Source organism: Etheostoma cragini, chromosome 4 (assembly GCF_013103735.1).
Source record: "Etheostoma cragini isolate CJK2018 chromosome 4, CSU_Ecrag_1.0, whole genome shotgun sequence".
NCBI classification, from domain to species: domain Eukaryota; kingdom Metazoa; phylum Chordata; class Actinopteri; order Perciformes; family Percidae; genus Etheostoma; species Etheostoma cragini.
The window spans coordinates 1,634,634-1,651,475 of NC_048410.1; the positions used below are offsets into that span (position 1 = coordinate 1,634,634).

Here is a 16,842-nt window from a genome sequence, read left to right on the forward strand (position 1 = left end):
GCTGAAAGGAGCTGCAACATGTGGGACATAATCCCTGGTCTCCGGGGTGAAAGTCCCGTGTTGTTTGACCCATCCATTTTAAATACTACTCCCTACCGTAATCATTCTGTGATCACAAAACAGGCTTCCCATTGAAATACGTGACTTCGTATTGATTCGTACTCGACACACAAAAACATGAACATGAGCTGTACATGAATCAATAGGTTAAATAAAGTGACCCTTTTACAAACTGCCATGGGACTGGGCTGACATAGGATGAGGATAAAGTAGGCTTATGTACTGGTTGTAATCGCTGATCATAGTGCGGTCACTGCTGTGTTGTTTTTGCAACTCAGAGACAGATGCAGTGCAGGTGCTGCCAAGTAATCCAAGTTCTTGTAATCCACAAAATATCATTATCCAAATACGTACAAGAGGATAAGACAGAGGTGAGTAAACAACTGCGTGTTGATGAGGAAAAAGTAGAAAGACAAGACTCGTTTTGAGTGAAATATTCAAAGAAAAAAAACAATATCAAAGGAAACACGGTCATGTGAACTGAAGACTCCTACAGCCAGCCTGTCCCGGGGATTACATTATTTTTTTGTATCACTAATAAGCACATTAGGAAACGTTCAGTGGTCTTAAGCTGCACATAATTAGCGGTGGCATGGAGAGAAACGTGGTCCCGCTGGGGCCAGCCAGCAGAGAGCTAACAGTAATGTCTCAGGACAAGCACCACACTCTGGCCTACTTTGTGATGATGGATGTGAGAATCCTTTCATGCTGAACCCTAAACTATTCAGCTCAACAAATGGGGCCGGTGTAAAAGAAAAAAGAAAGACTTGAAGAATGCAAATGGCGTCATTCTATCTGCTAATTCTGTTAAAGTCTTAAAATATGACTTTATGTAACTAAATTGAAAGCAATACAATGTTGCCATGGAACCTACGCCCATTCTCATGGGTTAGTTTTACACACATACATTTTAATATCCCTTAATAGGGTTGCAACAGTTGTCATTTCAGGGATATATTTGGGCCCCTGCCCCTCTACTGTAGCATCCTCTTCATGTCCCTGCTTCCATGTCAAACAATGATGCTTATATCATAATGTACATGATGTCTGCTACAGTAAGTTCTTTCAAGACATCGTCCTTACTTGTTTCTAGATTTAATCCAGTAGCCAGATTCCAACAACCACTGACAATTTGTTAAATGATTGTTGAAGCATCGGTGACAACTAGTGATGGTCAAATGAAGCTTCGCGAACCACTGTCTTTATTTTGTGAGCTCACTAGATGGCGCTCTCTGTTCAAATAAAAAGGTTAAAGGAATGGCAATTCAGTGCGTTTTCAACCCTGAAGCGCCATCTAGTGAGCTCAGAAATGAAATACAGTGGTCCGCAAAGCTTCGTTTAACCGTCACTAGTGGCAACGTCTGCCAAACAGTCATTGATTCGCCGTCATATCTGCACTCGGAAATAATATGGAAACATCAGGGGAAGTTGGGCAAAGGTTGTGTCTCATCAAATATTCAAATTTCAGACAATTAGAATTTATCCCAAGAAATAAATTCAGCTGCCCAGCAGCACAAAAAATGTAGGCCTATAAATAGATGAGCCCCAAATTTACCAGCTGCAATATTAAAGTGATTATATTAATACTGAAATGGGTCATTCTGCATAGAAAGTGCTTTTACTTTGGGTACTTTCTTGTGGTGCCGATATGTTTTATAATTTTACTTCAGTAAAGTTTTAAATGCATGACTTTTACTTGTAAGAGTATTTCTACAAAACATCTGAATACATGTATAACAGGTGAGTATCACATACACAGTGGTAGCAGACTGTGTTTGTGATATTCACCTGTTACAGGGCATGAAAACTGTCAGACTAATTCTAAATGTCTTGTTAGAATAGATTATTTTTGTGACTGCGGTGAGCTCTTCATGCTGGGTGGGTCGCTGTTAGCAATGACAATCAGCTTGGTTTTCTACGGGCCAGTGGAAAGAATGTGAGAGTTGGTGCGCTGAAGAGCAACACTTGACTAATTCCTTATGTCTTCATGACTGTAGGGTGCGCTGCTAACCTTTGGTCACCGAAGCTGCAAGGTCACTGAACACTCAGACTTGGACCATTTAAGCTCCGAGAGCGGCATTATTCGCATGAACCACAGACAATAGATATACCAATAGCATCCTATTCTACTTGTGGAAACCCTGCAGCTTGACCTAAGTGGCATGTAGCTGTCTAAAATGTGAATATGGTCAGCCAGCAGACTTCGAGCTAGCTATAATTATGCAAAAACAACATGCAGTGAGCAGACTCAAGAGATTGGACTTATGTATTTTTTACTTCTGGCTAACAGAAGCTTCTAGTTCTACTAAGACCTTCAATATCTGGTTAAATCAACTACAGTAAGCTTATCCCAAACAAAGATACCATTACATGAATGTGGCATTGGCGATTTCTTTAAGACTGCAAGGGAAGCTCAGCTTCCCCTAAAATGTCAAAACATTAATGGTCAAAAATGCATTAGAACACGTTCATCTCGAAGTCGAGTTTGTTCAGAATCAGCTGACTCAATTTCCTTCTCATACATTCCCGTAGTGTCGTAGTGCATTTCCCCGTTGAAGCCCAGCGTCCATGGACTTTAATGGGGCTGCTTTGGACAGTTTTTCTTAAAGGGCTTTGAAACTCATTGGATAAATGCTGAGTTGATGTCCCACCCGCGGACGCTCAGCGTCTCTGGGGGTCAATGGAGGAGTGGGCTGGCCCGGACGCTGGGCTTCTGCGTGATGATTGGAGGGTTGGTCGAATCTCCTTTTGATTGACAGCGATTTTGTACTATAAAAAGTCGCCGAAGCCACAAGCTCAGTCCAATCGTGGATTTTGCAAGTGTTGTTGAAAGACGAACTGCTGCAATCTATTTCTTGGTATTTGCCAATTTTCATAATACATTTCATGCAATTACACTCCACATTCCTTGTTTCAATTGAACCTAATTCCTACATTTCCTCCCCTGAGTTTAATATCGTTTTGTTAGATTGTTTGTTCATTTATTAATTCGTACAGGAGGCTAGGCTAGTGTTGTAGCGGTGAACTAGCCAGCTAGCAAACTACACAACATGGCAGACATTGCTAATATTGTGGACCAGATTTTGGCAAAGCCATTTGAAAGTCTTCATTACGGGGAGAAACTTCAAATAAAAACAGCAGGGCACATCAACACTTTAGATTGATTTAGTGCAAAAGAACAGGGAAAAGTAACAGTTATTTTAATACTATAAATAAATGGAAAGTTTTCATGATGTAGGCCAAAAATAAGTTTCCCCTCTTTGAAAGACCAGCAGCCGCCACTGGAATGTGGGTATGTTGATTGTGAAAGACTCCCAAAACAACATGTATGACTGTGTTAACCCTTGTTGGGTGTTCATGTTTTTGTTATACAGCCATGTTCCTGGGTCTGGTGGACCCCCCACATGCCTTTTTAATCAATGCATCCATAGCAATTTATGTAAAAGTACTTAGCAGTTGTTCACTTTAGCTCAATTACCAGTGATATATACATTATTTATGGTGGGGAAAGTGATCCTTTATCCTCCAACCGCTCCAGTGGAGCTGCTCAGTGGCCAGCAGATCAGACTGGGGTTGTACTGGGCAGCTTCCAGCTGTGAATGTGGAACTGTGTGAATGTGACAGGTCGTCGTGGCAAATGAGAATTTGTTCTCAATCGACTTACCCGGATAAATAAATAAAGGTTAAAACAGAAAAAAAGACAAAACCAGCCTTTGTGCTCAAGTGAACAGGCTGGTCGTGGCCAGGGAAAATGTTAAAAAAATAAGAACGGGACAGGAATGTTGCTATCACTTTGTCTGAAACACAAGTCACATTTGGCAATACGACCTCTGAGCCCAAAAACACACTCAGCTTTAACGGGTCTGACAGGGGTTTGCAAAGAGAGATAGATAACTTTCCACTAAACACAACCACAGTCAGTTGAAACAATCATCCAGGCTACAATTAGACAAATACCAAACAAATTGGCTACTTTAGAGATAGTTTTTTCCCAGTTGCGATAGAAAACAACCAATGGCACTCTAGGTAGGACGTACTGTACATTGGGATAACTAGTCCCTGTCCTAAAGGGAAGACCTTACCAGCACACAGACTCACACTCTCACACAAACACACATTTCTTACCGCTGTTGAAAGTCTGGAGGCCAGCGTCATCTCCAGGTTTCCTTTGAGGCCCAGCAGTGCTGGGACCAGGATGAACACCTCCGACACCTCCGTAAACACCGTCCAGTGCTGCAACGACCACCATGTAACATCAGTAACACATCAACGTAATGACCACACTGCTGTATTGAAACGGGACATATCACAGAGACACAGTACCCTGTCACCTACAGTGCATGTCTAGAGTGTGTCCTTAGTTAGAAGCAGAATGGATCTGTGACTTTGTTCTTGATCACTGAGTCAGCAGTGAAACCAGTCAGTGTGTCCCTACGGACATTTAACACCATGTATCATGTCAGCTCTCTCCTCTAACAAGATCAGGGTCACTGGGACTTTGTGTAGAAATGATTCATCATCGTCCTCTGCTCCCATTGTCCCCTTTTTCCTTGTGATTCCCCTCTTTCACCTTTACCCACCAATCCTTATCTACTGCAGCCTTCACACAAGGACACTGGCCTGCCTCATATCTCCCTTTCACTACAATGGTTTCTTACAAATGATAAAAATGTTACTTTAAGCAAATGTGAATGTTTCTGTCAATACGCATTGGGTGGTTCAAACTAATGCAAAACTCTGTACAATCACATTTACTTCCGCATGTATACAGCATTTGTATGTCATCTTTGCAACATCTGGGCATGGGGGGGGGGGGGGGGGGGGGGGGGGGGGGGGGGGGGGGGGGGGGGGGGGGGGGGGGGGGGGGGTTAGGGGGAGCTTGTATGTGAGTGAATGTGTGTGTTGTGCTGAAATGTCTTGTCTTCTGCATTGTCCAGTCCTACCGAGGACACTCTCGAAAATGAGATGATACATTTCATACATATACACACACATATAATGCATATATATATCTGTATATAAACATATACATATGTCTGAAATGTGGCATCTCATTGATTAATTAAACCGGGTTGGGGAGTAACAGAATACAAGTAACTGGATAAAGTATTTAAAATACAAACCGTGAGTATCTAATCCATCACAGCTCAAATTGGTGGTTTTCAGAAAAATGTAACTGTCTTTAAACACATATTTACTTTGTTTGGTTTTCAACATGTTTGGTTTGTTTGTGTGAATGCAGGATTACAGAAAAACTACTGGCCCAATTTTCACGAAACTTGGTGGAAGGGTGTAGAACGGGCCAAGGAAGAAGCCATTACATTTTGGAGCGGGTGGAATCACGGGGCTGATGCACACAGGGGCAGACTGGGGCATGTTCTTGGCAAAGGTTTGCGCTCTCCAAGTGCCCTTAGTAGTTTGTTTTTAATTGATTTGCTCTAAAATGCACATGAGACAAGCGTTATCTATCTATTATCTTTTTTTTTTAATGTGCATCTGTCACATGACAATGGCAGAGGAGACACACAGCTAGGACACGGTCAGGAATGTGTTTTTGTCATGGAAATAGAAGACCCGGTCAACTGAGCTCAGCAAGACACTTCTGAAGTGTTCTAAAAGCAATTCAAAGTATTTAGAATATGTCACTTAATTTGAGTCATCAAACAGAATATGTTAGAAATTACATTACATTTTAGGGCTTGTATTCAGTAATCTGTAGTGAATTTTAAAAGTAACCCTTCAAAACCCTAACTGTAAAGTTCAATTTATGGATTGTTTTAGGGTTGTGTGGAGTTTTTAGCCTGGTTCCAGACCTCTGTATTACACACATTTGATTTGTTTAGCAATTCAAAGGTCTGGTGTCACACACACTGATGGCTGTTTCCTCAACCAATCTGAGTCAACCAAACGTGGCTTTAGGAATGGGAACATCATTTTCCTAAGGAGCTAGTCAGCCAGGAGCTATGCCGGCTTTATCTAAAAGGACAACTTAGGCAGATGGTGCGCTTGCTTGAGCGAATCACAAATCATGTCCAGCACTGGCAAGATAACATGCCTGCTCAGCTACACATCCTGATCCCAGTAGATAGCCTTTCATGAAATTTATAGTAGGTGTTATAAGACCTGCCACTGGATAACCTCCTCCATGGCTGCTGGCCAGCTCTTGAGAGGTGACCCGTGAGTCTCTAGGCTTGTCACTGTAGTGTAGTGCCTCCCTTAAAGTTCATGCAGTGATAGCAGGATTGGAGTCTACTCTGTGCCAAACACATAGCTGCTGCTGAGGCTGAGGCCATCGATCTATCCCCAGTAAAAGTGCTTATCTTCGGGGCCGGTCCCACAGGCCCCCAGCACTTACAGTCCAGTCTGCCCAGAGCTGAATCAATATGCACTGCAGCTGACACAGAAAAGAAAAGAGAGGGAGAAAATAGACGAGGAGAGGAAAATAGAGGAGTAGCAGACGTTGAAGTTACATACAAACACTGTTGTCCTGCATTTCTCACGCTAGCAAGCTTGTATTTCTGTTTCGCTATGTTGCTCCCACTGAATATGTTGCTATTTTGTACTGTAATATTAAAGACACCCCGTATCTGTCCTGTCTACAGCTTAGCTAGTGTTGTATCAGTAGGTGTGGCACCAAAACTCCAGTGTGGGTTAAACTCCCTCTGTCTATCCCCTTGTTGTCATCGGGCCAAGCAGAGCTCCTTTCCAACAGCAGTCCTTCAGCTTGGCCCATTGCCTTCTGCCAACCCAGCAGCCTTGTGAGCACTCCTCTCTTATTTCACAGCCGCTTGTTTTCAAGCTTTCTCCCCCTCTCTCTCTACGTCTGTCTCACTCCCCTATCTCCCTCTTTGCCTCCCCTGTGGTGATATATGTTGTTGTCTCCTTGGAACACTGGCTCTGAGCCAAGCCAGCCCTCCCTCCTCATGGCCACCTCCTCGGTTCCAGGAACTCTACTGGACAACCCCAGTACCTCTGTGTGCAGACCTATAGGAGCTTTGGAATGCAAGCCCCACAAGGGTTGGGTTGCCCAGTTGAGTAACATGGAACAATTTCATTTATGATCACTGTACTTTCTGTACTGAGTGGGAAGCTGAACCTGATGGTAGTTTTAGTCTGGTGCAAAGGAAGTACATTTCCAGGATAAAGGCTGACATCAGGCGCATGTCAAGATTTGCCTTTCCAATTCTGCTATCTGTGTCTTACCGTTCTCAAAATCCCTTCGCTATGGGGAAACAACACAACAACCTTCGAACAAGCAAGATGCATGCGGAAAATGGCAAGTTTTGAACAAAATTTGGATCTTGCAATAAGGCAGGCCTGCTTGGTTCTTTCGGGGAATGATTGTAAAGGTTTACAAACATACTGTATGTTCAGGGCATTTACTATCTTAAAGGTGATATGGCCCAATCCCAAAGCAAGCCCTGAGGACTAAGGACTAAAGACTCAAAAGACTTATTGATCTCAGGTGCAAAGTATGAGAGGCCACATGGGCTCAGATAGGTATAAACGGGATTGGGACAGCACTTCAATAACAAAGATGTCGCTAACACTTGCTTTTTTGGGTATTTTCATTTTAAGTTTGTTGCTTTCCACACGGCCAAGGCACAGAAGACAGCTGGTTGATTCCACACTTATTCAAACTCTTGTTTTACAAGCTGGACAACAGGTCCGTTGAGTTCTGTGGAAATTCGACACTGTGACAAACCTAAGACCTTGACGAATTTTGCGAGAACACGTACCAAAGTCTGGGAGTCTGGGAGTCCGGACTTTGAGATTGGGCCGGTGTTTTCTCCTATCCCAGAATGTATGTGTGTTGTAGACACACCTTGTTTCAGCACTGTCACAACGCTGTGGTTATGGGTCAGGTAATGCAAGACAAGATGGCACGTCATGTGTGGCCGGGTTAGCTCAATTGGTAGAGTTGGCGCTCATATATAGAGGTGGCCCTCTGCTGCACGTCATTCCCCCTCTCTCTCCCTTTTCATGTCTGTCCTGTGAAAATAAAGGCCTAAAACGGCCCTAAAAAAATATCTTTAATGAACATAGCTGTTGCCAAAGGCATTGGGCATAGTGAAGTTGATCCTCAAATATGTTCTGCAACAAGACCTCATTGGCATTAAACTGGTGGAGTTTTCAAGCACAAATTTGCATGGTCAAGATTTAGGCTAAATCCTAAAGAAGCTGTAGATGTGGACTGTTTGTATCTGGGGACTATCTAGTTTCAGCAAATATAACATATAAAGTTGGTTTTATAAGTCTAACATATTGCACCTTTAGGGGCGGCTCCTGTGTAAAAACCATGTAAGTGGATGTGGTTGGACCAAAATGGTGTCTGGTGGGCAGTGGGGGTTTGGCTGGTGGTGAAACCATTGTTTCAACTATGATTTCCTGTTTTCTGATGCCTGTATTTTTAGGCTGAAGCTGTGTCCCACCGCTATGTTTTTGTCTTTAAGTCTACTGACATGCAGGGCAGGCAGCCAGACACTGAAGCAGACACAGATGATAATGAACATTTACTGAACATTTAAGTTTTTTGTTGTTGTGTCATTGTTTTGTTGTTTGCACAGGGGAAGAAACAATCTGAAACGGTGTCCTGTGACTGATAGCAAGACACCCAGTTGGCCTTTGACACTGGCATTCCCAGGAACACTAGCACTACATGAACTTTACAAACCACGTGCAACCTTTAGTGAGTAACCCGAGTGAGCCGGTTTCTAGTCCTGGCTGTAAGAGACTGATGGTTTTAGGTCATTCTGCTGCCAAATCACTAAGCACAACTATGCAGACGTCTCACTCCTCTGTACCAGCCTGGACAGTCCTTTCTATGTGTGTGTGTGTGTGTGTGTGTGTGTGTGTTAAAGAGGTCACATTGCAAAGAGGCCTACAGAAAGTGAAAAGCCGCAACTTCTACACTTATGCAAGGGTTGCTCGATTGTCACGATTATTCAAATCAACAGTGAAAACACCTTGAGCTGTGAAATTTTCCTTAATACTTTTCCCTTTTTTCTTCTCAATTAAAATCACTAGACAAAATAGTTGGCCTGCAAAATGAAACACGCTAAATTACTCTGTTTTCGTGATCGTTAGGAGCCAAAAAAAAATATTAAAATATGATTTCATCGAACAGACCTAACTCAGGCCAGGCAGACACAACAAATAAAGAAGCCAACATGTTAGTTTTCAAGCTCACTCTTAGCAGAGAACTTGGACAGTCTGACCGAACCAGAGAGACAGAGAGACAGAGAGAGAGAGAGAGAGAGAGAGTTAATACCGTTACCTTCCTGCAAGGACATGGGCGGATTAGCTGAGTTGGCGTTTCACGGTGTCGTGGAGGGGGAATTAGACGGTGAGACAACCTGTTAGATGCTCAGCCGAACTCACTGGAACAGTTGTTTTTTAGGCTGACCGTCAAGCCTCATCTTGCATCTCACACCAAAGCATTTCTTTAACCCTTGTGTTGTCCTCCCGGGTCAAAAAGAGACATTTTTGTCCCTTTTTCAGACTTTTTTTTAGTTTTCACTAACACCACCTTTTTACACTACTTTTCGGAATTCATGGTCAATATCCCTCATTTAGATAGAACTATACCTAATATTTGAGTTAACCCTTGGGTTGTCTTCCCGTCAAACTTGAAAATCAACACTTTTGTTGAGGCTTTTCATCAATGTTTTTAACTGTTTCTTTTAAGTTTCTGCCCCTTTTTCAACACTTGACACTTTCTTTTAATGTTTGTCACTTTTTTTGGCGTTTTTAACACTACGTAACACTAACTCATTACTTAGTTTTACATATATTTTTAGAATTTATGGTCAATAAACCTCATAAATAGGAAATTGTACCTTATGATTAAGCTAGAAAAGCAGAAATTAGGAATTATTTAGACTAAAATTAAAGGAATGGATGTTCATGATAATCACAAACTAGAATATGTCAACTTTTACTCAATACTATTTCAAAAACACTCGCCAAAGAGCGTTGTGTTGAATCAATCATGTTATTTTGGGGAATTAAAAAGAACACTGATACAGGAAAACGAGTCAATTTGACCCGAGGACAACGTTAAGGTTTGCCCACAGGCACAATCATGGCTGACAAGAAGTGAGAGATAAGGCCCTGGACATGTACCTTCACTATGCCTCCTCTTTCCCAGCCTCACCTCTTAAGGAATGGTGCACTGAGTGTTTTGGAAATTGGAGCGACTGCAGCAGCATGGTGCCTAAGTTGAGGCAGCATGAAAACTTTTCTGACCTCAAACCTCTGCATTCCTGGTTTAGTGAGGATACCTAACCGCACGGTAATGGAGGCTTAGACACCGCACTGTATTTTTATGTTTTCTCTCAGACTCTAGCTCGACTGAAGTGTGCTGCCATTTCAGGTGCTCAGAGAAAGCCCACCCATTCCCCCTGCCTCTTCCCTTCCTCCCTGTGCCGAGTTCTTAGGGTCCACCATGTTGGCATCAGTATGCGTGTACACAATGTGCCTGGATTGGTCTCCTGGCAGCCGGACACCTCCAGCTTTATCTGCATCACAAGCTGACTTTAAAAAAAAAATATGACCTGTCAGCATGAGTTTGGCATTTGCATTTCTACACTGCACGCAAACTGTTAGATGTACCCAGAGCACGACGGAAACTCCAGTGAGTCGACAGGAGGGAAAGAAAGGAAAAAGTAATTATAAATTCAGTCATATCCTTTTATGGAGGAAGCGTTGATGCAGCAGCTCTGTGGCTATACACACTGCACTACAATGAGCACCTTCTATTCCTGTTTCTATTCTTTAAAAGACAGATTTAAAATAGAAGGATCTGTGTCAGTATATTAGAAGACAAGCGTACACTACTATGTGCCAGCTCTGAGAGCCGGCAGGCAGTCAGGCATGTGGGTCTGGGGTGAGAAATGGTTTTTAAATACCCCCACGGTGTGTGATGACTTCCCCACCCACCAGCAAACGCATGGCATCAGAAACAGCCCCACAATGACAGGGACCACTTGTGAAAAGATTTCAAATAATCAATTGACTGTGGAATTTTATTGGGAAGAATTTGTAGGAAATGAAACCATTTAACAGCTGCTGCTTTGACCACTGCTGTACACCGACGGCTGCCCCCCCCAGGCTGGGGGAAGGACAGGCCGCACCGGAACAAACACAGCGACACATCGCTCGACAACTTTTACTAATAACATCCAAAACATATGATTCACTGTCGGTTTCTGTGACTTTAGAAATACTTTGAACACAGTTGAGCAGACAGTCCTCAGTGTGGCCCGGGACACATGCATGTAAACACTGCTATAAGAATGTGGCCACATGCTGCTTAAACCACCTCCGAATGTGGTCTGCGTGATCAGATCTTAGTGTTTCCTGGTTGCATTCCCACGTGTCCTCAGAGCGGTCTACTTGTGATCAGATCGTTTATTTAGGTTGACCAGTTTCTAATTACAATCAGAACCAAGCATATCTTTCAGAGATGTATGCCCTATGCTGGTCCGGGGCTGGGACAACATGCTTTTATGTCCCAATTTGATTCCTTCACAATACATGATTGGATTTTTATCACCGTTTTCATTTATTGCGATTCTAGAAGTCCCGTTTTTCGATTAGCATTGAGCATTGCGATTTCTGTTCTTTCTTTAACAAAACCCAAAGTTGAATGATACACTTCTAGAGACCATATATCATGAGACATTTCTAAAAAGTAATTAGTTTCCAAAAAAAAAAAGAATCAGTATTACATGTCAGTCAGTCAGTGAGTCTGACATTGATTTAATTTGTAAAGAAGTATATAAAATGGATTTTCTACATGTTCTGCTTTTGCTTATGAGGGTTTATGATGCTGTCGTGGTTCCTGATATTTAGCCGAATCATTGGTAAAAAAAGAATAATACAAAATATCAATTCTGGAGAAAAGAATTTCAATAATTGTCGCAAAAAAACAATCACAAGACACTTGAGAATCCATTGTTTCCCTAAACCTGCTAATGTAGAGTATATAATATGTTGGGATCACTCACCTGGACCTGGTCTAGCACCATTCCAGCTGCCACTGTCCCGAACCCGGCCAGCAGGAACGGGAAGACCACCTGCAGGCCAATGGAGAAGGAGGTCTCCTTAAGGGGTGCGGGTGGTTCTGGGCTCTGGTTGGTGCTGGTGTCGTCGCTCTCGTTGCTCTGGCTCGCGTTCTCCAGAAGAGCATCCTCCTCGCGCTGACCTTTGGCATTGGCCCGGCAGTCCATCGCCACCACAATCTCTGTCCTCTCCTCATCCTCTCCGGCCTCGCCGGCCCCCTCTGTGAGAGACGGGACCTCTGTGAGCTCGAACTCGCCCCCGGTCCCTGGGCTCCCCTCCTCAGAGGCCTGGGTGAGGATCACCGGGGGGACGAAGCAGTTGGAGTTGAGTAGAGCCGGGCTCGGAGGGGCGCCCTCCTTCTTCGCCTCAATGGCCCCCGAGGACATGCTGATGTCAGTGAGTTTGTCTAGTTCTTTCGACCAAAGTACCATGCGGAAGCCTTTGGAAGACAGTGGACGTGACAAGAAAAATGTCAGGTTGCCTAACAGTTTTGGGGAAGTCAGAATGGAGTTGGCCCTCTGATCTGGTTTTGAACCTGATCAGTCCAATTGATTTATCCCATTAAAGAGGCTGACAGGGAGTGGGGGTCGCTGCTAAAGACCTGGAGAAATCGGCTCTGTAGGTGAAAACCTGCAGCAAGGCACATGCAGCCGGGCGTTTGCACAGCCCGTGTTCCTGTCGGTGCTTAGGGAGCAGAACCAGTATGTTCTCCATTCACTGCAAGGTGCTCAAGGTAGACCGGCAAAAAAAAGAAGAAAGCATACTGGTTCAAAACAGAAGAGAAGAGAAAGCAATACGACCTGGGGACTCACTAGAGAAATCCCTTTCCACTCACTTGTAACAGTCCTTCAGTGTAAAGTAAAGAAAAAAAGTAAAATCAGAGGTCTAAAGCGTCCAGATTGCAGCGCAGACTAGTACTGCTCTCAGTTCACTGATCATGTCAGACTGGTGGGTGTACAGGACTGGCAATGTCTCACCTTACACCACGTGGCTGCTGGGAGGTTTTTCAAGGGAGATATTTAAAGGTCTGCGGTACGAAGATTGAATTACTGCCGGCGAAAAAGTAGCCCGCCTCTCCCACCGGAGCAGAAAGTCACCTGGGAAAGGAAAGAAATCCTGGATTATTTAAATGTAAACACTTTTCAGACCATTCCAGGTTTATTTTTAAATATAGCTACTAAGGGTGCAAGATATTTAAACTCAACATCGTTATCGCAATATAAAGTGCAATATTATATCGGGAGGTGCAAGATATATTGACTCAATATCGCAATATATTGAAAGTATGCAATATTTTGTATATCTGCCTGCGTCCGTTGGCTGTGTGGCTTGCTTGTGTTTGATTTAGAGCCCACTCAAAATGCTCTGATGATCATGTTTCAGTGGCCAGTTACAGTAGCACTTGCACATGTTAGTGCACGTCATTGCACGGGTCCCCTACGTGATAAACCCTATGGAGCGTACCATGTGACGTGTGGACATATTTTAACAGAGTGACCGTGCAAGTGAAGAAATAGATGAAGACAACCATACGGAACGAATCAGAGACAAGAAAGAAAAGGTGTGTCCTGTTCTCTTTATATATATTTATACTGTCTAACCAGTAAAACATGTCCTGTTCTCTTTATATGTATTTATACTGTCCAACTAGTAAAACATGTCCTGTTCTCTTTATATATATTTATACTGTCTAACCAGTAAAACATGTCCTGTTCTCTTTATATATATTTATACTGTCCAACTAGTAAAACATGTCCTGTTCTCTTTATATATATTTATACTGTCCAACGAGTAAAACATGTCCTGTTCTCTTTATATATATTTATACTGTCCAACTAGTAAAACATGTCCTGTTCTCTTTGTGTATATATATATATATATATATATATATATATATATATATATATATATATATATATATATATATATATATATATATATATATATATATATATATATATATATATATAAAGTATGTCCAACCAGTAAATGTCCTGTTCTGTAGACGTGGTCCTTATTTATTTATTCATGTTGGATGTCCAATCTGACAGTCAGTTGAAATAAACCTTGTTTTGTAAGAAAACTTGTTTAATTAGTTATGAATCTTTCTTGATGCGTTTTCCCGTAACTTTGGGAATTTTACATTGGTTAAAAAAAAATTTAAAAATCAATATCGCAATATTCATAACCTAAGCTATCAATGAAGGCTGCTTCCTGCCAATGTAAGTCCCATCTATTTGAGAAAGAACATTAACCATAAAACAGGGAGAAACCCTGGCTGGGGGGGCTTTGAGTTCAGGTCTGACTGCTTACAAGACAGCAACATGTAATGTCCACTGTAATCTAAGCTTCCATCTTTGAAAGAATACTTTTATTTCTCTGTAATATAGCCTAAATATGAGCCATTTTCATCCTCATCATCATCATCATTAAGATTACAGTGGATGGTAAAAACTCCTTAAGCACCATAAATTCACTTTGATTATTACAAATACTCTATAAGACCTTGTACTAGACATTAAAAGAATTTAAGCCAAACAAAAACAACTCCCCTGATGTATGACTAAGGTGGGGAGAGACTAACAGTGAGTTTAAAACACTTCCACATTTCAAATATATCCTCTTAGAGGCTAAACATATTCTACCTTTACCATCCTCTGCAACGTAGTCTCACACAACCCAGAGTGATCATGGAAACAGACGTGTGAAGACCTAGGCTACATGTCAGGCTAACGGTCCTACGGAGTGATGGTAGGTCTAGCCCAGGGGTGTCAACCACGCGGCCCGTGGGCCAGAACCGGCCTGCCAAAGGGTCCAATCAAGGCCACTGGAGGACTTTGCAAAGTGTGAAAATTGCAGAGAAGTTTCCAATTCCAAATGTACCGCTTTCTTTTTCTGTAAATTGACCACTTTAATCTTAGAAATTCTTTTTCTCTGACTGTCACCCCTCTCTCCGAGGTCTGTAATGTTGCATTCAATGGCTGTCGTAGCACAAGCATCTTGCCAACGTCCAGCTGACAAGAAACTCTGTGTCAGATAAAGTCTCCGGAGTGGAGTGGAGTCTCTTTCTGGAGTGGGTTACCGGTCTGGCCCCCTTGAGATCGTATCAGGGGTACGTGGCCCATGAATAAAATGAGTTTGACAACCCTGATCTAGCACATGTATTTCACTGTAGCTTAGATAGAATAGACTAGAAGGCCTTTATTGCCATTATACAGACATGTATGTACCTGTGCAATGAGATAATAAATTTAAGAATAAAAAATATATAAATATAAAGTACAGGTAGTGCAGAGAAAAAGAGAGAGGGGGGGAACCGGTCCTGAGAGCAACTATATACATATATAAAAAAGCTTTGCGTACACATTATGCAAAAAGTAGTTAAGTATAAATAACAAATAAATAAATACTGCACTGTAATGAAATGAAATGGTTAAGTACTAAATAATAAATAAATATTGCAAAATAATATGGTATATTTATATATAGGCCTATATATATACTATATATGTATAGTATATTGAAATAGGCATATAATGCTTCAGCCTGTGCATTTTCAGTCACGTGTATGCCTTTGAAAGTTACTGCACTATGACTGACTGAATAAAAAAACTAGGTTACTACAAAGTAGTTCTACTATCTAACTACACGCTTTTATTTTGAAGGCCGAACTACTTGCTTCCGGTCTTACTGCTGCGGACTTGGCGCGCGTCTCATCCGCCTGCATGTTGCGACATCCGCACAGAGAGTTTAGCTTTTCCCCGCTGAAACAATCCTCTGTTTAGTAGTCCGGACCAACACCACCCGAACCCAACATGGCAAAGGCGTAAATTAGTACCCCCCCCCCCCCCCCCCCCCCCCCCCCCCCCCCCCCCCCCCCCCCCCGGTCAGGGCTGAATAGACGAGCCCTCCTGTTCTACCCCACTGCCAGTTAGACTAGGGCAGGGGGCTTTCTGCTCCAGCGCCGGGTGCATGGGAGCTTATGTCACTGCCACTACCACCACGAGTATAGAACTCGTGGAAATGAATGCAAACACACCAACATGGTCCATTCTTTGTCATCACGATAGGCTACACGTAGGTTACAGTTTGACTCGCTAAGTGACACATTTCAGATTTAAAAAAAAGAATTATAAAAACTTTACTGTATCAGCTGGTCGCTTGTTCTGTCCTATGCAATAGTAAATGTCCAGCAGGTAGTCATGTAAAAGCTCCTCGGCGGGGCTTACCTTTCAGGGTCAGCGGTCCGGAGAGCAGTGCGTTCGGACCGGAGTGACGGTCAGTAACAGCGCGAGCACTCCTTCGCGTGGCTGGATGTATCCTCCGCCTCTTGGTAACGCGCTCGGGCTTGAGACGTGGGCGCCGGTGCGCACGCCTTATGTAGCCTAGAGTACCGGCTCTGCACAGCTGCCTTAATGGTTAATGGTTGTTAATGGTTAAACGAGCCCTCCCTCGCGCGCGGATAAGGCTGTGTGTCCCAGTCTCTCCCCAGAGCCTCGTCACTTTGCACCCGTCCAGTGGCCCCCGCCGCCCGGCTGCTTGGATGAGCATCTAGAATACACCCGTCCGGTGCAGGGGGCCAGGAAGCCACAAGGCGGGCCCTCCCTCCACACGCTGGGCTGACCATTTAGACCTCCCCTCCCCTGGCCTGCATAACCACTCCTCGTCTCCATTGCGCACATCGGCCCCCTACTCCCCCCCCCCCCCCCCCCCCCC

At 43.2% G+C, this 16,842-nt stretch overlaps 1 protein-coding gene and 1 long non-coding RNA gene across 3 annotated transcripts in view; one reads left to right on the top strand and one right to left on the bottom strand.

Annotated features, from left to right (window-relative positions):
• Positions 1-16,677, bottom strand: part of slc41a1 (solute carrier family 41 member 1) — a 32,683-nt gene extending 16,006 nt beyond the window's left edge. Inside the window, exons 1-4 of one of the 2 annotated variants that reach the window (XM_034869909.1) lie at positions 16,356-16,677; positions 13,104-13,223; positions 12,072-12,843; positions 4,186-4,293 (exon numbers count right to left, since the gene is read on the bottom strand). In XM_034869909.1, coding sequence (XP_034725800.1) covers positions 4,186-4,293; positions 12,072-12,557 — 594 coding nt within the window. In that variant the 5' untranslated portion in view covers positions 12,558-12,843; positions 13,104-13,223; positions 16,356-16,677. Of the gene's footprint in view, positions 1-4,185; positions 4,294-12,071; positions 12,890-13,103; positions 13,224-16,355 lie in introns of both variants that reach the window. The other variant, XM_034869908.1, reaches the window with a different exon arrangement.
• LOC117943663 overlaps positions 8,494-16,842 on the top strand; it is a 19,265-nt gene continuing 10,916 nt past the window's right edge. Inside the window, exon 1 of the long non-coding RNA XR_004656406.1 lies at positions 8,494-8,504. This is a non-coding gene — a long non-coding RNA (uncharacterized LOC117943663). The remainder of the gene's footprint in view (positions 8,505-16,842) is intronic.